The sequence below is a fragment of the Gavia stellata genome, chromosome 15, assembly GCF_030936135.1.
Source record: "Gavia stellata isolate bGavSte3 chromosome 15, bGavSte3.hap2, whole genome shotgun sequence".
Lineage (NCBI taxonomy): Eukaryota > Metazoa > Chordata > Aves > Gaviiformes > Gaviidae > Gavia > Gavia stellata.
Genome location: NC_082608.1, coordinates 19,695,389 through 19,722,125, shown reverse-complemented (window position 1 = coordinate 19,722,125; position 26,737 = coordinate 19,695,389). Strand labels below are relative to the sequence as shown.

The 26,737-nt window shown below is 41.5% G+C and overlaps 1 protein-coding gene across 1 annotated transcript; it reads left to right on the top strand.

Moving 5' to 3' along the window:
- The first annotated feature begins 12,614 nt into the window (after window positions 1-12,614).
- MEAK7 (MTOR associated protein, eak-7 homolog) lies at window positions 12,615-25,248 on the top strand. Its single transcript, XM_059824849.1, has 9 exons — window positions 12,615-12,630; window positions 13,038-13,135; window positions 14,346-14,522; window positions 17,238-17,468; window positions 18,223-18,367; window positions 19,026-19,466; window positions 20,773-20,891; window positions 22,090-22,269; window positions 23,318-25,248. The coding sequence occupies exons 3-9, from the start codon at window positions 14,355-14,357 to the stop codon at window positions 23,444-23,446; spliced, it is 1,413 nt and encodes a 470-aa protein (XP_059680832.1). The 5' UTR covers window positions 12,615-12,630; window positions 13,038-13,135; window positions 14,346-14,354; the 3' UTR covers window positions 23,447-25,248.
- The last annotated feature ends 1,489 nt before the right edge of the window (window positions 25,249-26,737 follow it).

Genomic DNA, 26,737 nt, shown 5'->3' with positions numbered 1-26,737 from the left:
TCTGACATTTAAGTATCATCCGGGTATTTAATAATAATCAAGAAGAGAAAAAGAATGGGAAAGGGAAACATACATTAGCATGAAAGATTAAGGGAAATGAATATGTATAGGACACAAAAAAGAATAAAATGCTGGTATACAATGGGATGCCACAGAGCAGAGTGGGAGGGCTTCTGTTCATTAAGTGTTGATATAATGGATTTAAATAAAATTGAATAAAATCCAATTTAAATGCTAGAATAAAAAGACTTGAACGACCAGCTAGGGAACAGAATGGGTTTCTACCTCCCAGAGGTCAGATCAATGGTTGACCGAGAACAGCTGCAGATGGTCTGACAGCAGAAGCCTGCAAAAATAAAAAATTACAGGGTTAGATCAAGTCTGCTGGTTCTTTTTAACCTCATTCTTTGCTGTTCTTCTAACATAAGAGTTATCCTCTAGCACAAAAAAAGTACCTATCACAGATGTCTTAATGGAGTTGGTATCTTATTAATTTTTATCATGTCTCAAATTATGTTAGCTTCTATGTGCGTGATGCTAAGACAGTACTATTCAATTTTACAAGAATAATTGATACTTCAGCAACCAGACAGTAAATTCTCCAGCTGAGAAAAGCAAACAAACAAATAAATGACAGCTTATAAATTTATTCCAAGTCATGAGAAAAGCTATTCTGGAGATAGCACTGCAGAGCTTATTATCAGCCTGCTGTTAATGTAGGGCTCCCTGCTTTAAGATTATTTAAGGATGACTAACTCATGCTACATTTATTTCCTTTAAACTTGCCCTGGGCTACATGAAAAGCAGCAATCAGTTAACTATTTGGAGGAACTTTCAGACAGTGCCACAAATAAAATTTAGAAATTCAACACAATACTTCTGTGGGGTGCAATATCGCATGAAGTTGTACCACAAGAAATAAAGACAAACCCAAACATGTAAAAATAATGTCTTTTCCAATGCCCTGGGTTATAAAATCACAAAAATGTTCTAAGTGTGATAGCAATTTAGAGAAGGGAAAGTTGATAACAGAAAAGTTAACAGTGCAATATGCAATTCTGTAGGTTTCACTGTTTTCAACTGTGTCTACTTTCTATGTCCTTGCTTTAGTCAAAGCAAAAATTTATCACTCACCACTCTTACAATTAGCCTGTACAGAATGCAAGAGCTTTGTTAAGAGTCATCCTACTGCCACAGGATCAGTTTTCCAGCAGATGACTCACTTTTTTAATCCCCTACATGTAACAGTAGGGCAGAGAAAACAAGGGTGTTTATATTGTTTCTAGTTGGCTGTGCAGCTAAAAATTCTACTGCTATGACTTCATTCTCACCAAGGGACTTGCTGTTACGGCAGGCTGATGATCATGTTTTAGTCATGACTAAAGGGAAAACCTGTGCATGGTTATTTAAGGCAATCACTAAATCACTTTTGTGTTGTGTCTGACATTGATTCACTCGTAACTGTGCTTGGCTTTCAGTGACAGTTACGTATGGTCAGCAATTTCATCCTACCATGAGATGCATTAGGTATTGCATAGTTATGGACTACGTGTTCTTTGTTGAGGATTCAAAGCTTAGCTTCTAACATAAATTACAGGTATGATCTCTCTTTGCACAGATTACAATAGCATGGATAAAACATGCCTAAATGAGATATTCCTGCGTTCTGTCTTAATGGAGAATACCTAACCTACACTTGGATCTTCTGCTCCAAAAGATGGGCTGGAAACTCCAGCATTCAGATTAAACACTTGGAGCAACCCTGTACTAGTTTTAAGGAACAGCTAGATGATTTATCATGCTGCTCCCAGCTCAAATGCAAATGAGATTATAATGCCATAATATAATGATACCTTAGACATGGTTCCATAACGTCTTTTACTCACATAAATTAAGAACTCCTCTATGGTAAGCGAAAGACAAACATTTCATCTGCAACCTTGGTGGACTGCACATTGGAAGGTACTTATTACCCACAAAGATGTAGGTTCATCGTGATTCTTCTCTGCATGAGAAGGGAACGAAGACCCTCTCCAGGGATTTTCTGAGGAGTTTGCAAAAACCACCTTTTTAGCATTTTAGAACGGCAGTTACTAAACCACCTCAACCATGGAGTACCAGCAGCTGTCTATCTTCATTTTCCCTGGAAATGTTAAAAGTGCAAAAAACCACTAGAAAGATCCTTGCAAAGCAGCTGTGGATTATTTATGATGCCTTTACTACCCATAGTCTCAAATGCACTGTTTCACATTGAAGGAATATGGTTGACCCGTGAATGATCTATGAAAGAGACAGTCCTAGCAGTCCATTACTGAAAATGAGATCTATTGAGGGAAAAAATATAGATAGAGAGAGTCTGTTTCAAACAATAAAGTGCATTCAGTACTAATTCATCTATAAAGTTACAATATGAACAGACTGGCTAGATCCTCTTTCTTTGATTATTGTCCTATGTGCCAACACAGTGTTATTCAGGGCTACTGGATCAGTTTGTTAAGTCCATGACAGTGTGGTATATGACTACATTTCCTGGGGTTACATATGCACTTGACTTTCTGCGTACAAAAAATCTGACTCAAGCCCGTGCTAGGTTTGCGGTGTCATTCTTCTCATGCATTTCTCACTTGTGTTTGAAAAAACTGGCTGAAGTTTCTGGTTTCAGGTCTGCAGATTTTCTTTCAAGGCAATCATTTTGCTTGCCCATTGCACTGTTACTGGAAGGGGACAGCAACTCTCTCCCACCCAAGATGAAGTAAGGGGAAGAAATAGCCTCAAAAATTAGACCTGTTGTCATGGAAACCAGAACAAGGATTTTCGAGGCCAAACTGGATGCATTTATAAATTAGAGATGAGGAAAATCCTACCCATTTATAACAGTACATTAAGTGGAAAATGTCTTTGTTATAGGAAGTCAGATATTTACTAGCTCAACAAACGCTGCCATGTAAAGCAGTACATGAGTAATTATTTTCTATAATACAACATGATCTCATCAGAACCAATGGTACATGTGTTTGAGAGAAAGGCAGTAGTAGCCATAGAAACAGCCTGCTCTTCCTGAGTGGCATAAGGTATCGTGTAACACACAGTTTTGGTGGTGGCCTCACGCTCCTGCCAGCTGTGTGACTGCTTTGTGCATGAGGGAGTTTATGGTGTACCTCAAGCCACTGGAACCAGAACCTTTTATTCTGTGCAACTCCAGCACTTGGCAGGTGTGCTGGCTCTGAAAGAAGGAATCTAATGGAGGGGGATTCCTTCTGGAAGAGGAAAATAAAAGGTGGTTCCAGGGGTACTTGTAACAACAATGCTATTTTTTCCCTGCGTTGTTAGAAAGCGTATTGCTACAGCACTTGAGTAAAGTCAGGGCCATTATGCTCTGCACTCTTTCAATACCCGCACAGACAATCTCTGCCACAGCATGCTTGCAGCATGACTCCATGAGCTAGAGAGACATACAAGAGACCAGCTAACACGCCTGAGGCCGTAGAGCAAGACAAGGATAGACCCTGAAAAAAAAAGTTTTTGCATTTTTCACTCAGAGTTTTCCCACCCCTTAGTTCAGGAGCTTATTTTTCTTCCCCAATGACTCCCAACCATTCACACAGAGTGTTTCACTGCCTCACCTTCTTTCCCCCCTTCCACCTTGAATCTCCTCTTCCCCACATCAGCTGCCAGCAGAGAGCCCAACCTAAAGGCCTGGCAGGGCTTGTTGGTTTGGACTCTGATCTGTGACATACCTCCTGTTTAATGTTGAAAATCACCGCTTTAAACTGCAACTTGAGCACTGTCTGGGGACACACACGCTCTGAGTCAGCTCTAGCAACAGATGACTTACATGGCAGCCCTTCAAAGCTATCACAGCTCTCTGTTATGATCTTGATCTCACTGGTACCTTACTCAGTATAAAAGCACATGTTATCCTCTTGCTTCTGTAATGCATAATAGGGCCCAAGCTGTAAAAAGCCAGGCTGACCTTCAAGACAGCTCATTGTACTGTAGAGAATAGTTGGATTTAGAGTTTAAGACCATTTGTTGTTAATGATGGTTTCACTCTAACATAATAAAGTACAACTTGAAAACAGAAAATAAAGAGAAAGCTGCTATATTCTGCTCTGGAGAGCATCTGTGAGAGACAGATCTGCCACACTGGTTTGTGAAGTTAGTGGGCTACCCACACATGGGATAAACACAGAGATGGAAGCAATTTACTGCCCTACCTTCCTCCCAGAGCTTATGGCTCCAGTAGGCAGGAGAGCTGGACCACACAGGAAGCTGCTCCATAACCAGGCTTTTATAGCCCAAAGTTTTGGAAAAAACCTGTAACTGATGGGAGTAATCCAGCGATGCTGAAATGTACAGGGACGTGGCTGCATACTATTGCTGCAGCCATGAAGGCAGCAACCTCTGGGAAAGGCATGAGAGGGCAACAGCTTCATCTCTCGCACTTTAATCTGGTGTCTCACCTTTTACCAGATACTCTTGGAGCAGAGATCCCAGCACTGAGCAGTCAGCAACAACTGGGTGCTCCCATAATCTGCACTGGTTTGGCAAGTATTGCTTTGGGCAATAACCATCCCATCATGGGCACTTGTTTACTTAGTGAAAGGTAAGCCAAGGACGTCGGGCTCTGACAAACACACTCCACTTAACCTGGACAGAAATATGGGAAGCAGTCAAAAAGATGAGCTATGATGAAAAATAAACTGCACTGCACAAAAAGAAAATTAATAGATAAAATCCAGCCCAGGTGGTAGGGAAGAAGCTAGTGATATGGGAAACGAAGCTGCAAGTAACAATTAAAGCAGTGCAATGCTAGTTGCACAAACACCCTAAAATTGCAAGAAATTTATTAGTTTACTTAATGGCTCTTAAAATCACACAAGCCCTGATCATGTTTCCATCACTTCTTTTCAAAACTTAAGAGTTCACCATACAGCAGATGACAAAACACTGGTTTCTTGTTACATGGTGGGTGTAAATACTGTGCAGTGCCAAGAAACACAGCTGTCCTGCTGAAAAAGACTTCCTTTACTAGTAACTACAAATCTAAGATATTTGTAAGGGGTTTTCTCCCACTGTTTGGAGAAGGAGAGAGAGTCTGTGTGCATTAAAGAGGTGAACAAGGGTGAAAATGAGTTCAGGAATGTTACTGAATGTTCCCATCTCCTACTCAAACACTTTTTTGTTTGCCAGATACAATGTTCTAAAATTGTTTGATTTTTTCACGGTATTACCACCTTATTGTCTTTGCTGGTGTTAACGCTTCCAGGGTTTTGGATTGGTAGATCAGTCTGACCACAAGAAGACAACTGTGATAGCACACTGTGAGACTACCTATGTTCATATCCAGCCCAAAAAATCGTGGCCACAGTGCTACTATGTGTAGTGTTGCCCACATTACAATTGAAACAGATGAAATGCAGGCTGTGCCCTGAGGAAATGAGACCTTCTGTTTCCATCTGGAGCAAAAGGATTCTCTGCTTTTCATCCTGAAGTACTATATATGGAAACAGCTAAAGTTATGAATTGTTGGACTCTATGGAAAACTTCCTTATTGGAACAAATACCCTGAACAAATTCTAGAATTCCTTCATAAAAAGCAGCCTTTTTAAAAAACAAACCAAAACAAAACCAAAAGAGAAACAAACCCAAGGACTGTTGACGTTCAGTGAGAGACAGAATTCTCCCATTGACTCCTTTATTCAGTTACAGACTTGCTCTACTCCTCTACAGTTTTTACTAAACACAGATTACAAACCTTCACAAACAATACAAAAGCATTAGGTAATGCAGTAAGTAATCTGGCTTACTTAATTCAAACTGGGCTTGGGCTAAGCAGAAAATAAACAGAAGTGGATGTGTACAGTTTCTAAGCATCACAGATTGCATATTTCATGCAGAAGGTTCCCTTATTAAGGATTATTTGCCTTGTTAGATTTACTCTAGTTTATATGAAGATTATAGCAGATGGTTTCTTCAAGTAAAAGATCTCATACTGCAACCTGGGCCATAGGCCTTGTTATGAAATAAGTTATAAGTGCTGTATATCAAACTACATTAAAAGCGTGTTAAAATGGCTGACATAAGCATCCCAAAACTGGGAAATGCCAGAGCTCAGGACAGCCTGTCAGCTAGTCTTAACACTGGATGAACCAGGAACTCTCTTTCTTGGTTTCAATAGGTACAGCTTCGGAGCAGCAAAAGCCTGACACCTGGGCCACCTGAAGGCCTTATAATTTCCACCATACAGCCTACAGAAGTGGAGACGACTTCAGACGTGTGTCCTGGCTAAATTCTCTCTGCCAAGTGAATTCCCCTTCAGTCTGAAGTAGATGTATATTCTTCCAGTTTGATGCACAATCACATTTCTCAGTTGCATGAACAATCACAATTGTATGCACAGCAGGAGCAGCTATATAAACAGCTATACTGCTTATGTGTATATCTTGTGAACATCTGACCCAAACTATATTCTCTCATATTTCGTCCGCCCTGCACTGCCTACATTCAATAAACTGAAAGCAAGCCGACTTGTAAAAGACATTGGAATCAGCTTTTTCTTTATGTAAATCTCTTCTAAGAACAACAAAGAACATCCTAGTTCAACATTTTTGATTGTTAAACTATATATGTATTTAGGCTAACTGATAATTTGCAGTGTTTTTTTATAAATAAAGTCTGGATAACAAAAGAGTAATGTCTTCCTCCAAATTCTCCCAAAGTGGAAGCAACAAAAGTATCTCTTTGCCTCACTCCACAAAGCTTGTTTTTCGTTTCTTTTAGTTCTGTGGAGTCCAGAAGTCAGCATGGTCAACATTTCATATCTTCATTAGTGCTCCACACATAAGCTCTAGAATGTTTTCACACAGAAATTATCCCATCTTTCAACTATTTGATCTAGACATGTATAATTCCACCTAGCTCTTCCCATGAAACAGCTCTGAATCATAGAATAATACAGGATGGAAAGGATCTCTGGATCCCACTCAAAACCCATGCTACAGTATTTCAAGGAAGACAAAGCCAGGGCAGCCTAGGAGAACTTCATATTCATATTCTCCCCTCACTATGGGTCATGCATTTCTTCCAGTCGCCAGGATCTAGTCCACAGCCCAGAGTAATCTTTGCGATCTATATACATGCAAGACATACTATGATTTAATTTAGTAAAGTTAGCCATTGCAGTTTTGCTGTAGATACCGAGGCTGCATCTTGGCGACAACGTTTCCTCTCAGTTAATAGGCTATGACAGGCAGCTGTTATCCCCCCTGTAAGTACCTTTTCTAAGGTACTGCATATTACCATCTTTACCCATAATCAGATTCACCTCTTCACCGCACGCTTTCTGTCTCCTTTTATAGAGGGAGTTGGTTACTAGCAGGCAGAGGTTTTTGTAAAGGGAAGTACAGAGACTTGCAAAACCCAGAACTTCCTTTGTGACTACCTAAGGACGCAGTTCTGATTACAGTCAGACTCTTTCTTTCAGCCATATATGGCAATCCTGTAAAAACCAGAAGACAAATCAGGTAAGTAACTGCAAGGTTATAGCTGTCACAGCAGCCAATTAAACACAGAGCTGAACAATACGTATATAAAAGGGCATCAGTGTGTAGGTTTGGACTATATACCTTTTGAAGTCAAAGGAATTTTGTGCTGAGGTCACACTACAAGATGATCAGTGGGCTAAGCCTAAAACTACTTTCATCAAATATCAACATTTTTGCAGGATTTCACTTACTGTGACTGTAGATGGCCTGTAAAAATTCAAGTCTACATCAAAACAGGAAACACAGCACCTCCCAGGGAGGTGGTGGACTCACCATCACTGGAAGTATTCAAGAAATGTGTGGATGTGGCATTGCGGGATATGGTTTTAGTGGGCATGGTGGTGTTGGGGTGATGGTTGGACTTGATGATCTTACAAGTCTTTTCCAACCTTAATGATTCTGTGATTCTGCGATTCTGTAATGGCATTAAAAAGAGGTACAATGACTTTTGTGTTCACTAGACCCTAAAACATGAACAAGGGACTTTTATAATTTAACTCCACTGTTTTGAAGAGGTCAAGTTTGAGCTCTTTTGCAAAGGCCAGAGTTCTGCAATATAATGTAACTAAAATGCTGAGTAATAATTGGGAAGTTAAAAGTATCAGATGTGTTTCCTCCATGTGACTTAAGATACTGCTTAAAATCTAGACTACAGGCTGGAAGAGAGTTTTGAAGCCCACTGGCTTGTTTGGAAGTGTAGCCCCAATCTCCCCTTCCCAAAAGGGGAATGTACCCCAAAAGTAGAACATACACCCAAATACCCTGCTGAAAAGTGCCACTGATGTGATATCACCATTCTTTGGAGTTCACAAAATTCTCTGATGCCTGTGACCTGAGAGGGCTGGTTTTCTTCTCAACGCATGTGTGAATGCAGCTAATTATAAGCTCTTTGGAACAGAAATTATCTGTCTTTGGCACAGCGCGGTCCCATTCTCAGCTGGCCTTTAACAACAACGCAGTGGAAGGTATGTATCATATCAAAGGTGAATCAGAACAATTCTCTGCATCACTGCCACCAGAGGGTAACAACCTTAACATATGTATACAAGACTGAGGAGCAGCAAAATTTCTCTCTGTTCTAACTCAAGATAGGAAAAAAAAAATAATTTTAAAGAAACTAAAAGATAATCTAGGTAATACAGGTGTGCTTGATACAAACATACAGCATGCTTGATACAAACACAGAGCTGCTCAGCTCATCATTTACATTCTAGGTTGTTACCTTGCAATAATTTCCTTTAACTGAAAGAGAGCATTATTAGAATTACCTAGAACTAAGACCATTTAGATTTTCTATAGTCCTGGCAAACTAATAAAACCAAACCCACTTCATTTTATGCAAGTCAAAAGTATACAGTGCTCTAAATAAAATAGTTTGGGGTTTTGTGAGTTTGTTTTTTCGCTCCGCAAACAAATACACATCTATTATTAGTTCACAAAATCAGCCATAATTGTTTCCAAAACCCTCTTGTGTCTTCTTCCTCTTTTTTGTATACCAGTATAATCTTGAATGTCCTTAAAAGGCTTCTTAGTGTATTCTCTCTTTCTTACTGGCAGAAACAAAGTGAGACACCTAACTAGCTCAGCTAGAGCATCTGAAAATACGTGTGAGGAAGTGACTAGTCATTTAAAGAGTGTTGCAAACTATTACCTTATGGGCTAGATTTCTAGCTTGACTTTATACGCTTTCGGTGCAAAAAGGCTATGAAAGGGTGTTAGCCTGTCATCTGGAAATTCCCCCACAGTAGGAGCATAATCTATGCATTACTATGCTACTATGTGTAAGCAACTTGTGGCTTTAAGAGTATGTCTACCCTGCAGATTACAGCCTAGTGTTACAGGCAAGTGACAAAATGCCATCCAGCATCAGCAGGAAGCTCCGTTTAGATTGACAAGCAGGGCAAATAAACACACAGTTCCTAGAGTCACGTCTGTTACAAATGGGCAAGACTTGAATGAAAGAACGCAAAGCAGCACACATCCTTGCAAAAGCGGCTGCTTGGAGCTAAGGAAGGCCAGGTACCCTTCAGTAGCTTTTGACTGGTTCTGAGCTCAACAGTTAGAGAAGAGAGGTCATGAAGTCACCATGTGTTTGCAAAGATGATACTGGTCAGTTAGTCTGTCAGTCAGTCTTAGCGCAAACTCAGTTAGACTAGAATCTCTAGTCCTGTATTTCCAGACTGAAAAGATATCCTACAGACAGAGCTACAATATGAAACGCAACCCTTAAAAAAAATTTTAAAAATAATCACCCGTTTGCATGTGAAACAACACATCCACGGAAACATCAGTCTTTAAAAATAAAGAAAAGAAGAAAAACCTAACTTGAATTCAAAAGCTTTGTTTTTCTTATTCTGTATGTTTCATTTTTCTCCTTAGGCATCAACTGGAAATTCATTAATACTGATAGAAACCAAACCATCACAGCAGAATTTTTCCAGGACCTGCTTACGTAGCCCAGGGAGGGACCTTCACCAGGAACGGAGTTTTGTCCACACGGTCCATATTATGTTCGCAGAGCTAATGGGAAAGAGATGAAAATAATTCCTTATGGGAGCTTTTACTTCTGCACACGTGCAGTCTATAGACGTGGGAGTCTAAACACACTTTCAACAGCGCTGAAGCGCTCAGTGTAGGCTACACAGCTAACTTTCTAAGTATACAATGCCACCGTGTGGACAAATAAGTCTCAAGCAGTTTCCAGACGAGCTTTGCTGAATTTGTGCACACATTACATCAACATCCCATTCATTTCCTCAGGTTTTGCTTGCTATGTCCTGATCCTGCTGATATAAGCCGGTTAACTTCCGTAGCTCTAGCGATGACCGTAACAAACCTGAATCAGTATCTATTTATTCAAATGTGACCATCTTGGAATTCTGGTCAATGTGTTTCTAACTCTGAGCTGGCAACAAGAATATTCTGCAGGGTTTTACAAAGTTTTGCATACAATGAAGATTTTTTTTTTAAAAGGGTATTTTTGGAAGTTAACTTTATCAGGATTTTTACTTGGTACAAAAGAACAAAAAAAATGGGAGCTCTGCCATGGCTAGCACAAATAATTTTCTTTCTTCTGTACATATAAAGGAACATAGATGCTTTCTGTTGAAAACACACTGATCAGCCTATAATTGAAAGTTAAATGCCGAAGCTGCTAACCTGTTCCATGGTATCTGGTTGCAGGAACTCAAACAACGCCAGCTTTGTGGGAACCTGCACGTCTTCCACCTGACTGGAAGGAGGCTTCATTCCAAGCTCTGGCTGCAAACAAACCAACCAGAGTCAGACGAACCGCAGACGAACTATGAAGGCAAAGGCCTTGATATATTACAGGAACCAAACCCTGTGGCTAAAAGTACAAGGGGAGTGCTGCTGAAGTAACGTAACTGAGACGGAAAGTTGTTGATCTGAAAAAAGTGAGTTCTGAGACCAGTTTTGCAACCACTGAGGCTATATTTTTTCTCGTAAGTATTCACATCTCTGACTGATGGACTGATGGCATGGCTGATCCCTAAGGACTGTCCCTGTAACCTTGTGTTTGTCCCTCAGGCTTTGTACAGCCTTTTTACTTCTCAGCCTGCAGACTGGCATGATTTTGCCAGCCACAAGATAGAAGTTTAACCTATTCATTGAGAAGGTTCTGTGTTTTCTCTCCACTCCCTATTGCCATGGAAATTCACCAGAGCCTGACTGTATGCCTTGAAAATGACATATATCTGTGTGTATGGCATACACAACTTTTTCCTTCCCAAAAGGCAAGCGCTGTTTCCAGCATGGGTCAGGGCTGGCAATGCCTTCTCTCACAGACCCTTCTGGGACCTGCCCCGGCACTTTTTAAAACCCCTTCAGCACCGGGCACCCAGGCACTTCAGCGCTCTCTGACAGGGGCCGCCGGGGGCGGTCGGTGTGCCCCAGCTACAATTCTGAATTTTCACCTTCTTTTTGAACCACGTTTTAGGGCAAGGGGGCCTCAGGGAGGAGGGTCCCCTCAAGGGAGGAAGGCACCCTCAAGGGAGGAGGGTCCCCTCAAGGGAGGAGGGCTCCCTCAAGGGAGGAGGGTCCCCTCAAGGGAGGAGGGTCCCCTCAAGGGAGGAAGGCACCCTCAGGGAGGAGGGTCCCCTCAAGGGAGGAAGGCACCCTCAAGGGAGGAAGGCACCCTCAAGGGAGGAGGGTCCCCTCAAGGGAGGAAGGCACCCTCAAGGGAGGAGGGTTTTCTCAAGGGAGGAGGGCTCCCTCAGAGAGGAGGGTCCCCTCAAGGGAGGAAGGCCCCCTCAGGGAGGAAGGCACCCTCAAGGGAGGAAGGCACCCTCAGGGAGGAAGGCACCCTCAAGGGAGGAAGGCACCCTCAAGGGAGGAAGGCACCCTCAGGGAGGAGGGTCCCCTCAAGGGAGGAGGGCACCCTCAAGGGAGGAGGGCACCCTCAAGGGAGGAGGGTCCCCTCAAGGGAGGAAGGCACCCTCAGGGAGGAGGGTCCCCTCAAGGGAGGAAGGCACCCTCAAGGGAGGAAGGCACCCTCAAGGGAGGAGGGCTCCCTCAAGGGAGGAGGGCTCCCTCAAGGGAGGAAGGCACCCTCAGGGAGGAGGGTCCCCTCAAGGGAGGAAGGCACCCTCAAGGGAGGAAGGCACCCTCAAGGGAGGAAGGCACCCTCAAGGGAGGAGGGCTCCCTCAGAGAGGAGGGTCCCCTCAAGGGAGGAAGGCACCCTCAAGGGAGGAAGGCCCCCTCAAGGGAGGAAGGCCCCCTCAAGGGAGGAAGGCCCCCTCAGGGAGGAAGGCCACCGCGGCCTCGCTCGGCTCCGGAGCTCGCAGGCCTCCGCCTCACCGCTTTTCACAGCGGCCTCTGGCTCCGCCCGCCTCTCCCCTTCGCGTCGCGGGGCCGACAGCGCCGCTCCCTCCCCGCCGCCGCCTGAGGGGCGGCACCACGCGGCGCCATCCCCCGCCGCGGCCCCGTGCCCGCCCCGGCCGCGCTCCGCCCCAGCTGGGCGGTCTGCGGGCGCCGGCAGGCGCCGGCCCCGTTCGCCGGGGCGTGCGTAAAAGTCCAGGGGCCGGTCCGGGGGGGCGGAGACGGGCCGGGGGTGCCCTGCCGGTAAGCAGAGAGGTGGGCCCGCTGTGCCGCCTCGCCCCGGAGCAGGGGTCTCTCGCCTCACGCCGATGGGCGCGGGGAGGGGGGGCGCCAGGGCTGTTGCCGGCCGGGGGGGGAGGGATGGGGTAAACACACCGGGAAATAAACCGGAAAAAATGGCAAACCGCGAAGCCTTTTGCCCGGCCCTGCACCGATCCCGCCCTCGCGCCGGTGCGGGGAGAGCGGTGTGTCAGCGCCGGGCCTCGGCCCCGCAGCCGGGCTGCTGCCGCGGACAGCCCCGCCAGGCGGCCCTGCCACGGCGGGACCCCCCCGGCTTCTGCTTCCCCGGGCGGAGGGAGAGGCGTCAAGGACCCCCCTTCTCCAGCGGCTAGCTGCTTGAATTAATAATGCCTTCACGGTTTGTCTTCCAGGCCACAGTCGTTTCCATTAACCCTTTGGTGTTCACCCCCACGATCGACATCTTCCTCACAGGCAAACAAGGCTTTTGGGCCTGTACTGGTCAGTGAAGGTAAAGAAGCCCAACCCAGCCTCTTATGTACAGTTGTTTATCAAAGTCAGCATCAGTTAAGGACAGAAAGATTGGATTAGGCTAAACAAAGAGTCCTTCTGAGGCTGCCGAAGGGCTGTGTGATGGGCTTGTCTGCAAAAACAGATTTCTGTGGAACTGGGAATCCCGAACCAAAAGTGAGGTGCTAGAAAGGACGTGGAATTTGTGGAAAAAAACCCACGAAAGGATGTTTTACTCTGCGTCTTACCATTTTTCTGTTGTCACCCCAGGAGCATGTCTACCCTAGATAGATGGGAAGGCCGTTTACGGCGGTGACTGTCATTGTGGTCATGGTGGAATTTGGGATTTCAGGCCCTACTGTGGCACTGTTCGGTCCGTGCTGTGCTGCTCCAGGGAGAAAGCCAGAGCATGTGGCCCAGACAACACTGAAAAATTAGTCTCCATAACGCAGGTGAATCCTGGGACAGTGAGAGAAATCATAGTTGTACCATTAAATGTATAAAATAAACAAACCAACCCCAAACCAGCCCTCCCCCTTAATTCTGTGGGTACCAGCTCTCAACAATTTACTGACTTCATATGAAGCTGTGTGGTTTTGATGGGTCTTGAGTCATCTTCCTAGATGTTTTTGTTACTGTGTTTCTTGGCAGCTTTTTGAATGATTTTTATATTGCCTCCTTAGAAAAAACATTCTCATGTCATCTTCAGAGACTTTACAGTGATGCTGTTTTAGTACCACATATTATTGGCAGACTTTGCTTCAGTCCATTAATGCATCAGAAAGATGTAGCATAATCTGTCATAAATAATCCATCACCAGGCTATTCCCTTCATGTTATTGATGTATTCCAGCTGACAGACTCACAGTCACTTCGTACAAGCTCATTTAATCATTAAATCACATTGGTTTTTCCATCTGATGAGACTTGAATGGGGTTTGAATTAGCAGACAGGGTATCTTTAGCAAAGAGCTGGCAGATTGTCATTTTTTAAAGTACAGTTACTGTTCACGGATGTTCTTCAAGTTCATTAAGTCTCAGTGAATACAGAGACTAACCAGTAGCTTTAATAGTTTCCTAGAAGGCTAGTGATTTGCTCTTCTTATAAAACTTGCACTGGTATGTTAGTCTGCTTGAGATGTCTTTCATGGCCTTTGTGATACCTTTCTGTGTTTACTGGGGTTTTGTTTATTCCTTTTCCTTTGCTTCAGGTTGAAAAGATGGGAAATGCAGAAAGCAATGCCTATCAGAATCACCTTTCCAGATTTCTTCCTGAGGAGCAGTCTGACATTGATGGAGTATTTGATACCTTATCAGGATCAAGTGGCTCAGCTGGAGCAAAAAATGGCAAAGCTACAAAGAAAACTGTGACTCTGGCAGCACTACAGGCAAGACAATCTATTATTCCTGATATATGTGGAATGAAGTGCATTGGACATAATTACAGAAAGAAACTAAAGATGGGGCAATAGTTACTTTTTAGGGATTGCTCGTCTCAATTTAATACTTAATGTTTTGGGGCAGGATGGATATTTAACCTTTTCCTTACAGTTTAACATGGGTAGTGACTTTCAGGTTTGTATTTCTCTCTTAAATTGCACTGTTGGGTCAATTCGCAGCTTTCCTGATTCTGAAGTAAGTTGGGACATATGAAAATATTTTTACAGAAACCTGAAAAATGGGAAGAATATTCTTCCCCCTGGAGTCTATAGTGTGTGATTATTTACAGATTTTCTTGAGAAATTGTCACAAAGTCAGTTTGTATTTGGTTATATCTTTCTCCCTCAATTGCATCACCATCTCTGATCTTTTCACTTGCATTAAAAGGAGATAATTCAATTTTGCTTGATTAAGCTGTGGCTCCCTGTTTTAGTTAATTAACATACGTTACGCTTTCTGATTAACTGTGCATTCATTTTCCAATCAAGAAAGAAGAGGAAAATGATTCGTTGCAATACTTGATAACTTCAGTTAGGCAGGAACCAAGTGGCCAAATGAATGTAGTACTAAAACTGCTTTTTTATGTAAGTTACGAAGTTAATGGCATCAAATTAAAACTCCACGGAAGAAGCAGGTTATTTTAAGGTATTGAGCGATGCATCTGCGTACAGACCAGCATTAGCCTTGCTCCAGCCTGGCTGTTCGAGTTATCACCAGCTTGGAAAAAGTGTTGCTGCTGCCCAGCTTTTCAGCCCTAATACGTCCAAGAACCTGGTCCTTGGTGTCTGTTATTTGATTGGGACCTGGAAGAAGTTCTCCTTCTAGCTTTGCCCCTAGATGAATGTGACGTTTGAACATTTGTCTTTTCCCTTCCTGCCTTTTTGTTTGCCAACTTAAATTAAAATCTTTTGAAAGACTGTCTGTGGGTGCCTAATTCCTTAGGGCAGGGACTATTGCAATGGCATGCCTGCCTCGTAGGTGTCTATGCTCATGCCTGAGCTAGATTGATACGTGGCTGATTTGATCTAGCAAGAGTCTGGTAACATTGACGAGGCCCCAAACATAACCTCATGTACTCTGCTTAGGCTCAGTGCTTTACTAAAAGGAAACTACATAGCTTCTGGACCAGAGCAGACTGCACTGCATAGCTTGGAAAGCAGGTAGAGCAGGTATCTCTAGACACTTTCTTGAAGCCATTTAAGACAAGGATTCTAAACTGTCAGAGGTGCGAGTTTGTTAGTTGTTTATTAAAGCCTCCCTTTTTACAGTCCTCCTCTTTCACGCCCCAGATCTACTCATTGAAATAGCTATAAGCATAACAAAACAGTACAAAAAAGTTAGTGGTGGGTGGGAACAGGTAGGAAGTAGGTAGGTAATACTGCAGTGTGAAGTAAAAAGCTCTTGAGTATAGTGTTTTTAATTATGTTCCCTGCTGTTTGTCTCACTTCAGGCTCATTTAGCACTTTTAGAAAGCCTCTTAAAGGCAGCTGTACCCCCTGTGACTGTCCCTCCCTCAATATGAAGCACTCTAACGTGCAAGACTGTGGCTGCTAATTCTGCTTCTGCTGAAATCAATGGGAGTTTTACCACTGACGTCAACAAAAGCAGGGTAGAGCTTGGCATATTGGATCTCACCCTATATGCACAGCAACAGCCATTAACACGAAATAGGAACGGCCCTGGTGGCTTCAATAGGAGTGGTATTGAGCCAGCAGTAGGCTGGTAATAATAGCAGCTCCACTGAATGGAGCTGGAGTGCTTTTACGCAGGTGGAGCTCCATTGATTTCAGCATGGCCCCCACTGGGCTACACTCCTGTATAGAAGAGTCAAGTCAGGTGTTCAGCATGTTATGCACAGAGCTTTGCGCAGTGAAGACAGTGTAATCATGTCCTAGTGTATGGATGTATTTTAGATTATTTATTTTTAAATCGTGTGATTATCTTGAACACTGTGAAAGTTTCTTGAATCCAGAGTCAGATCTTTCCCACAGTGTTGTGGTGTGTGATGATGTATACCACTTAGATTTCAATTCAAAGGGCCAGTCGTGCAATTTAGATGCATAAGTTTTGATTTCGACTGTCTTAACATCAGGGATGCCTTATAAAAATCAAGTGATCTCAGTTTTGTTCTGTGCTTGAATTAGATGTTGCTATGCAGAGGGAAACTTCTCAGAATTGTTTCTACGTGTGCACTAGGGTTAAACACATTGCCTGCACTGACTTGAGGTCAAAACTGAGCTATGGAAAAAACTTTACTTTCTCTTTGTAAGTCTCTGTGAGCTCCACTGTCAAAAGCAGGGTTAAAACACAATTTTAAATGTTGAACTGGCAGAGTTGTAAACTTTTACAACAGAGTTATCATACAGAAAGCCTTTGCTAATATCCTGTGAGCACTTTACAGCACTGGGATTTTTTAAGTCCATGGCATTTGTAGAAAAACAGTATCAACTTAAATCACTAAATTGTATTGGAAAGGAGATACTCTAAAAATAGATTTTTTTTCTGTTGGAAAAGCAGTCCTTTGACAAAAGTTTGTTGCTGATAGTAGATACTTGGTATTGAAATCCTTCATTCATAGCGGTATATCTCAGCACAGATTATCTGGAATATATTAGTTATTCTTAATTGTTAAAACATGTTCTTTGCTCTTTTTCTCATTGTAGGCGTATATGCGGGAGCCATTACCAGAGCAAATGACTGTTCGGTTATACAACGGAATGAAAAGTATTGACCTGCCTGGGAAATCGTCTGGACTGAGTGAACAGATTGCTAAGGAGCAGTTTGTAATTTTTATGTCAAATCTCTTAAAAGGGAATGCAGATGAGAAGATTACCATAATAATGAGAATGATCTCCAAGACAGAAGGGCCTGTGAAGGGCAAACAAATCCACGAGGTAAACAGGCAGTTAAATGTGTGTTGGGGGGACGGTAAGAGAACAGAGATGGGTGGGTAATTTGAAGGTAATCTTTAGAGCACAAGATTCAGAACAGGGATTTCTGATTTTTGTGGTTTTTTAATGTCTTTACCACTGACTTGCTGATCTGAGACGAACAGTGTAGGCAAACCAGGTTATATGAGACGACCATTTCAGCTGTGGGCTTTTCCATGCTGACTTGGCTACTTTGAGAACCAGGATCTGGATTTTGGGGAGCATGCTGACTGATTTGTCTGATAGTTCACAGGCTCACTCTAAAGGGTGCAGAGACTGGCTGTATTAAGAGCCAGCAAGGGTTGTGGTGTGGCTGGTGCTTCGGGGAACTGAGCAAAATGCTTTCTAGAGCTTTCGTTGCAGGGTAGATGTGTGAATTAAATACGTAGCTAGCAAGGTGGAAGAGTGGGACCTCACAAAACAGTAATTCATTAGCAGCTCCTACCACTGCAAAATTTGGACCTCCCCTCCCTCTTTCATGCCATATTTTATAGAGCTGCTTTGTGAAGTAACATTTACAAAATGTCTTGAAAAAGGATACTTTTCAAGACCTATGACACTGAAACAGCATTTCTGTTATTTCTGACTCATCATGAGAAGAGATGTTTCTGCCATTGGGATTACAGCATCAGTACTACTTGACTTTATTTTCAGAAAGTCCTTTGAAGCTCTTGGCAATTTAAGACATGCCAAAATGGTGATGTTTTAACCTTCTAAGTTCACAGAGGACCTGATCATGTCTGTAGTCCATGTACTGAGCTACAGGAAGGAACTGAAAGGTTGGAATTTGGAGAATACTAGGGATTCTGCAAGTGGAATAAAGGCTCTGGCTTCTCAGCTACTATCAGAATTGAAGCTTGCAGGTAAGTAGCACTAATGTAGTATATCCCAGAATGGCACAGAGCTCACGTAATCACTGATCTCACAAGAATTTTTCTTTTTGGGTCCTATCTTTGAATTTAAATGGTGAGACCAGTATTTCAAAGCTAGTGCTTTGCGAATGATTTGGGGATTTTATTTATTTTACCTTACCATCTTTCTCCCCTAAATTCAGGAGAACTTTGGGTTGAAGTCCTGGTTTAAGTGGACATGCAAAACTATTTGTTATGGAACATGTCTGTTTTACAAATACCTGACTTGCAGGTGACAGGCATTTAGATGCATGTACGTGTATTTATGACTGTATGTCCTTTTGCAAAGCATAGGATTACCTTTGCATTGTTGTAATAGTAGATTTTGCTGTCTTGCAAAGAACATCTCGTATGTTGTAACCAGGAGTCTATGTTTCTTAATTATGGCAGCCCAACCAATGGATGTTACAGGCAAATATTTCTCAGTTCTGTGGATGCATCTGTTCAATGTAGTTGACGCTTGACTGTCTCTGCCTCCTTTTGTATGTGGTTTCATGTCCATTAAAATAATGGAATATTGTGTTTACACTTAAAAATCAACTGATTATTTTCTGGAGGGAAGTTACGGACTGGGAGGTTTACTACTGTTCCTGTGTGTCTTATTATTTAGATGGAACAAAACCTGTGGGTCCTCAGCTGATGGAGACAAATTTTGATGAAAGTGTCATTGAGGATTGGGTGTACCGAGTTCCACAGGTCTCAGTTTTCCTCAGTGTTGTTATCAGGCAAGGCCTCCATGTTCTCCATTCTCTCCCAGACCAAACCAAAGACATACTCAACCTGGTTCCAGGCTGCAAAGGCATCAAAGGAAGAGGACTTGTCAGTCTCTTTGACATCCCATCCATCATATACATCAACTCCCATCTGCCTGCAGAGCTACAGCACAAGTGGCGGCTTTTATTTTCTTCTAGGCTTCATGGAGAAAGCTTTTCACAGTTATGTGGGCATATAGTGAACAAAGGTCCTTGCATAGTGATCTTAAAGGACTTGGATGGTTATATCTTTGGTGGGTTTGCATCTCACTCCTGGGAGGTGAAGCCACAGTTTCAAGGTAAAACTCACTTTTCTTTTTCTAGTATCTCATGGCTCTGGTGAACATTGCCTATTCTGTACAGGTACAAGAATCCTGTCCACTTAATGGCTACTGTCATTTTACTTTCATGACACACAGTATTTCTTATACTTCCAAGTGTATTTTCCTGTGGCAAAAATAACACTCATTTTTGAAAAATATAAAATACATGCTAAGTTATTCCTGCTTTGTACCCAGTCAGCCATATTACTCATTAATGTTTACAGTTTGTCTGTTATTTGATAAGACTTTTAAAATTACAAGACTTATTGATCATGGAACAAGTATTTTTTTTCCAGTGAAATCTATCAACGCCTGTAGCTGCATAGGTTGAAAATGACATGAAAATGAAGGAAACAGCATAGACGATGAATTAAGAGTTTAAATAACATGCCCAGCAGATGGCAATCTTCCATCTCAGAACAGCCGAGCCAAACACCAGGTTAAGCCTCCTGTTGCCATTTGTGCACTAAATGTCTGTCTTTGTTTCCCTTTTAAAATCCAGCAGCAAAAGGGTCCTTTGGACAGGCTAAACTTTTTGTTCCCGTAAAATTTCCGGGGAGAAGAAAGGGTTTTTTTGTAACTCTTTGGAAAGAACTTTTGTGATGGCTTTCCAAAAAGAAAAATTATGGACTCTGGATAATCTGTCCTGCTGGGAATCTTCGCTCTTGCTACATTAAAAACTCAATTCCTATACTTAATTAGTATTTGATAATTACCACTTCAGTCAGTTAGTTAATATAATGTTATGTCACATCAATTACACAACACTTTCCTTGTATTTTTTCCTGATAGAATAAAACGTGTAGCGTACTAGACAATCACACCACAGGTCCCTCTGAATACCAAACTGAGCATAATGAAAATTGTACTCTAAATCATTGACCCTAAACTGATCTATATATCAGTATAGTCAGAACTAAGGGTGTCTGTACTCGTATCAGTTTGTACGGGTCTAGCTGTTGGCCAGCTTTAGATGATAGATAGAATGCAACCCTGTGATAGCTGTACCCTTACACAGTAATGTAATGTACTAGTCATGCACCTGACTCTGCCCTTGGTCACAGCCATATAATCACATTGATTTCTGTGACCCTGCACAGGGTTAACTGAGAATGAACAATAGGTCTAGATCTTGATTAGAGATAGGTATTGTCTTTCTGAGATTGCAGCTGCTGTCTTTGATTTATTCAGCTGCACTTCTTCAATATTTTTTTCCTATCCTATTTGTAGGCAAGTTATTGCTTGGCCAGTTGTCTGACCTCAGGTGCTTTTCTGTTTACAGGTGACAACAGATGCTTTCTGTTTTCTGTTTTCCCCTCTCTTGCTGTATACACATACACAGGGTATAATGACCACTACATGTATTTGAACCACGGCCAACAAACAATGCCAAATGGACTTGTAAGTATTAAGAAATGACAATTTGGAAATTGGATTCGTGGCTGGTGTTTGGAAGTGTTTCGTGTTTTTTGCTTCTGTTACTGTGAGCAGATGTATTTCACTTGTTACTCTCTGAGGAAGTTTTCATCCCTTCTCTGTGCTATTTGTGCCACACTTCTAGTAGGAGGATTTTTTTTCTTTTTTTGCGGTAAAGCGTCAATGTAAAGTGTGAACTATGGATAATGATGGAGAACCGCTTACAGTACTGCTAGAGCCTATGCTTTTCTTTACAGTTGATATGTATATTGAAGTACTCAATCAACTAAGGTGGAATTTATTTGTGTCTGACCCAAGGAGGTGGGCTTTATGGAGGCTAGATTTATGGAGGTCTGGGAAGAAATCTTTTTGCCAAGTTTGGTTATCACGGAAACCCTTCTAGCAGTACTCCCTGCTGTCTGGAAGAATTGACTGCATGTATCCACATCACTGAAGCAGCACAAGCTAGCTGATCTATGTAATTGAGGATCCTTCCACAGGCTGTTCTCACTGCCACACTAACTGCTTTTTAAATTATGGAAGGCTGAGAAAGCCCAACAGAATTAGAGTACAAGAGTTGCATGTAGACTGCTGCTGTTGTGTAATTAGAGTGGCAGAAGGTCCTTTTACTCAGGTCCATGAATGAGCCCTCCAGATGCAGAGGAGTTTCTACAGAGCTACAACACATTGCCTATTTTGAAAAGTGCCTTACAGTTTTGTGGCATTATGTGCCCGTAACTTTGGGAATTGCAGCAGTCTGGAGTAAATTTGCTTCAAAGAAAGCAAACAACATCAAATTACATTATTTGTTCCTGTAGATACTTTTCTAAAAGGAAAAGAGGCAGCAAAACTGAGCACCTTCACCCTGTTTAAAATGGAACTGTTAATAAACAAAAGCCAGCGAGCTAAATTTCTGGCACAAGATGCAGCTGAAGTGCTTGCAGATACTGGTGTTCTGTAAAGCATAGAGGGAGGGCAGTATCAGTCAAGTAAATTCTTGTTTGTCTTCAGGAATACTGGATTTGGGTACAGAAGCCCGGGTTCACTCAGAATACCCTTTTTCACCTATCTGTAGAAGTGTGGCATAAATACTGAAAATAGCAGTTTATACTCCAGGTTTCATAACTTGCCCAGTCTGTTTTACACGTGCAGCAAGTGTTTAGTGTGCTGCTTTGGTTCACAGGGTATGGGTGGACAACATGGTTACTTCGGACTCTGGGTAGACAGTGACTATGGGAAGGGACACAGTAAAGCAAAACCTCGATGTACCACCTACAACAGTCCCCAGCTGTCAGCTAAAGAGGATTTCACACTGGATGCCATGGAAGTTTGGGCAGTGGGAGACCTCCCTGAAAGCGCAGGGGTAGGTGAACAAAATTGAAACCTGTGAAATTGTGTCCTGATTGGAACGGGAGATGCAAATCCAAAACTTGCAGTCGCAGTTTTCTGATTAAACACTGTCTCTTCATTGTAATGGATAATGTTTTCTTTAATGGGCCCTGTGATGCCATATATTTTGTAGCAAGTAAATGGCAAAACAGTAGCGGAATTATTGAGGGTGCCAACAAGAAATAACATCAGGATCCATGAAATGAGAGTCAGAAGAGCTGTACTTTATTCTGAATTTCAAAAGGCCTTTCTGATATTGAGGAATGGTGTCCAGGAGGAACCTCCTTGGAGGGGTTCAGTAAAACCCAGTGTTTGTAAAACAGAAAGCAAGCACTGGAAGCTCACAAGTAAAGCCTAATCTGTAGTTCAGGAAGAGAACCCAAAAGATGTCTTTATCAGTAACTTTAAATTTACTATTGTTTTACAGTAAATTTATGTAAATAGATTTATGCTAGTTTTTCTGCACTTGGTTTATTTCTGGGAATGAGTAGGAGACTTCTTTCCGGTCTCCTCTGTCCCTGTAATTTATTCTCTTATTAAACTGTCTGCTCTGCACAGCTTGGCGATTGGTTTTTTTAATTTTTATTTCTTTTTACGCTAAATTCATGTGCCCTGTCTGTTCAGTGAACACATATCTCTAAATAGAAACAGAACAAATTGTTTACGAAAAGCATTGAAATGTAATAGAATCTCTTCTTCATAAAAAAGTTCACATCTGCACTTCAAACTGAGGTCAGGTTAACCAGGATGTTCTGGCTGGCTTGTAACCTGAATAAACTTGAAATAGTTCACTGTCATCTTAGGAAAAGTTTATGACTATCTGTGTAACTGCAGCAATAAAAATAGCTTGATGTATCCCAGTGAATCTTAAATGCCTTACTTGGAAAGTATATTTGCTTCATTGTGACAAGCTTGCTAACCAGATTACTTGTGGACTTTTGAGTATGTCTCTTTCTTATAGCCTGACACTGATTCATTCATAATGACATTTTAAATTGACTATATTTTATTTTGTTTTGAAGACCAAAGGTAAGAAGAGTATCCTGGATGTAGATCCTGAGGCTCAGGCCTTATTAGAAATGGCTGGAAAAAGTCGTCAGAGTGAAGGTCTACGAGAACCCATTGAAGAGGAGGAGGATGATGATAACTAAAAGAATCACAGTAATCACATGAAAAACCTTAAAACCTTTTTTTTTTTTTTTTTTGCTGCTCCTAAGTGTTAATGTTCCTTGGACAGGATATTTTTTCCTCATTTTTTTCCTTACATTTACCTAATTATCTGGGAATCTGGGACAAAGCTTAAGCTTCATACTTACGTAATATTTAGGTCCAGTACAATAATACAATATCCTGCCTGAAGGGTTTTGTTTGGGGAGGACAGAAAAATTAACTAGGTACTTAATCTCTAAGTTCTAGCTGAATATGTCTTTGCTAGCATTCCTCATAGATCCTGTCTGCATACAGAATTAAAAACAAAAGACGAAGTTGTAGACAGACGGCTTACTGACTTGGAGAATTGATATGTGTTTATAGAAAGACTGTTCAAGACACTGATTAAGGCTCTTATACCTCAACTGTACATATTTATTCGCATGCAATGAAATTAGTCAGTGAAGCTTGCAAATTGTAATGATGTCTTATATTGGTAAACATAGAATAGTCCACGTGATTCCATGTGAAGGATGCTATTAATTTGCATTGCTCCAGTTAAAGCATTAAATTTCATGTTTTCCAAGTCAGATTTTCAGCAAGTGACTCTATATGGGCTGTAAGATGTACAGAATGCTAAGTAGACAGTATCCAGTTTTATAATACTACACTACACCTTAATGCATTTCACTTAGGAGGTTTCTGCAGAAATTTGCCTATTGCTTTTTAAACTTAGTAGAACAGAGCCATTGGGAGTCATTCAGCCATATTATAAGAATGGGCCATACCTCCAGCAGAAATTCTATAGGGAAGATACCTTCTTTAGTAGCCTCACTTGAGACTGGAGTAGTAGATCAGGCTGTAAAAAGGATTAAGTAAGAAGCATCCACAGTTAATCGGCAATAGTATCTGCAGATACCTTGTAAAAAAAAAAAAATAAAATCAGGGTTATGTCTGTAACATGTTTAAAGAAGACTGCTGTACACTTTATTTCCACGCAATTAATCATTACTGTATTAGGAAAAAAATGCCCGCAATGTGAAATGTAACTAGCGGGCTGGGGGTTTTGCTCTGGTTTTTTGGCTGTTCACTGGTCAACGCCAGTTTTGTCCGGTCTCATACTCAGGGCTTTTTCTACTTGAATCTCTTCACATCTATCAGTAATTATTAGTCTGACCTTGCTAATTCTATGGGTACTTAACTTGTCAAAAATAACCCTAATTTCTACCAGGGACTGTCATTTCTAACTTGGCAAATTGTGTTTGGTTATTAGTATGTATGATTGTCAGTCTTTCTTCTCCTAAGGAGAAGGACTGTATCAAGTGCCCTTTGTCCTAGCATGAGTTTGTCTTCTGTGCAGCTTAGAGCAAAAAATGTGCTGTAACAGTCTATAAAATTATTATGATCGTGATTCCTGATCATGTGGCTTTCCTTCAAACTCTTTCCCTTAGTGTTTTCTTGTATGTGGTCTTTCTTTTTTCCACCCCGTATTTTTCGTAGGGAGCCAGATTTGAATATTTTGAATAATCTGCACTTGTGCCTTAATGTAGATCCCATTTTTAAAAATTTTATTAAACAATATGAATTTAGCTTTGAAAAGAGAGCATGAAGAAATCACTCCAGCCAGACATCCTAGAACTCAACTGTGCATTTTGTATGCTACCTGAACTAATGATTGGGACATATATGCTATCTGTTCCAGTACAGAGTATACTGTGAAAGGCCTGAGCTAATGTCCTTTTACCTTGTATTTTCTTAAATAAACCAGATAGTCTCCCAAGTTTGTAACACACAGAAAAAAAAATGTAAGCATTAAAACAATTACACTAAGACTTTTGTATAATTTTCTTCTCTGTATATTTTAATAAGAATTTTAAATGGTACAGCAAGTAAGTACATGGTGCTCTCTGTAAGTGTGGTGATGCTTTTGTTTTAACATTTGCAAACTCCCACCATAAGTCTCAGAGGTATTCACATAGGTGCTGACTAAGCATACTAAATACTTGAAGTGGATGGCATACAGACATGAAACATGGTTGAATTTCTGCAGTTACACATAAAATAACCAACTAGACTTCTTTTTCCTTTCATTACAAGGCAGAGACTTTTCTTTGAGGACTGAAACCATTTGCAAGGATTTTAAAAAAATAAAAGTGAGCAGACACCTTTGCAGACTATATCTGGGGAGTGTGAATTGCACAAAGCTGCTCTTCACCAAAAATATTTCAGTGGCCAGGTTTTCTTTGATTTAAAGTAAGTATCATCAGTATAGCTGGCTCTTTCTAGGCTATGAATCCAAAATGTAATCCTGTTTAAACATCATCTTGTAAAGATCAGCATAGCATTTTGACCTCTGAAATTGTGTTTTTTGACAAGTTTGTATTTGACACTCTTAATCTTCACTTTGAAGTGAAGGTGTTAAGCTGGGGCAAGAAGAAAACTGACACTATGGCACTTTTAGCAAATGTATCAGTGAAGCATTATTTACTAGGACACTACTGATCCAGTCAGCAGATGGGATTATTCAGAATTGTTCTTTAAATGTAAAAGATAGGCTTGGAAGAGACTCAACTCTTTTTTTTTTCCTGAACCTAACGATTAAGCAGTCTGCGCTTCATGTTCATGCATCTAAAAATGTCCAGAAGGCGCTTGTCGTCAGTAGGCTTAGTTATGATCTAAACATCTCTCAATCACTTTTATGCAGCTGTTGATCCAGCTGTAAAGCTTAAAGCGAGTCACATACCCTGCTATGTACACGAGTCATCTTTATTCTCATGCGCTTGTGAAAGTGAGTTCCTTCCCCACTAAATCCATCCACTACCGTGCATCAGAGCAGATCAGCCTTCCACTTTGCTCCTGTTAGTCACGTAGGTACAAAAAAATCACCGCAGTGTTCGGCAAAAGCTGACGGCTGAGGGTTGGTACTTCAGCTCTCTACTCTTTGTTTGACATCTCCCCACAGTTTCCTTGAGAGTCTTGCTGAATCAAGGCTAGATATCTGGGAATCTAGAAACACTATAGATTTGCTATAGGAAAAGAAGGCCTAGTGAAGGCATGTCTTTTCCGTTCTTCTAATTTAATATAAAAGGATGGGTCTAAATCAAGAGTCTCATTCAGATACTTGTCAGTAACATTTCAAAATGTAGATTTTATTAATAAAGATCATTTTGATTTAAATAAATAAAAATTCAGTTTATGCACAATAGATTTTTCTGTACAGGTGTGAAACTGCATTATATTGTCTGGGACTATCACAGCATTCTTGACATATAGATCAATGTTGTAAAAATATA

Bases quoted from the DNA above. Each gene is read 5' to 3' on its own strand.
- MEAK7 (XM_059824849.1), top strand. From the start codon at position 14,355: ATGGGAAATGCAGAAAGCAATGCCTATCAGAATCACCTTTCCAGATTT. The intron at 14,523-17,237 runs GCAAGACAATCT...TTCTCATTGTAG, and splicing joins TGACTCTGGCAGCACTACAG to GCGTATATGCGGGAGCCATT. The intron at 20,892-22,089 runs GTAAGTATTAAG...TTTGGTTCACAG, and splicing joins AAACAATGCCAAATGGACTT to GGTATGGGTGGACAACATGG.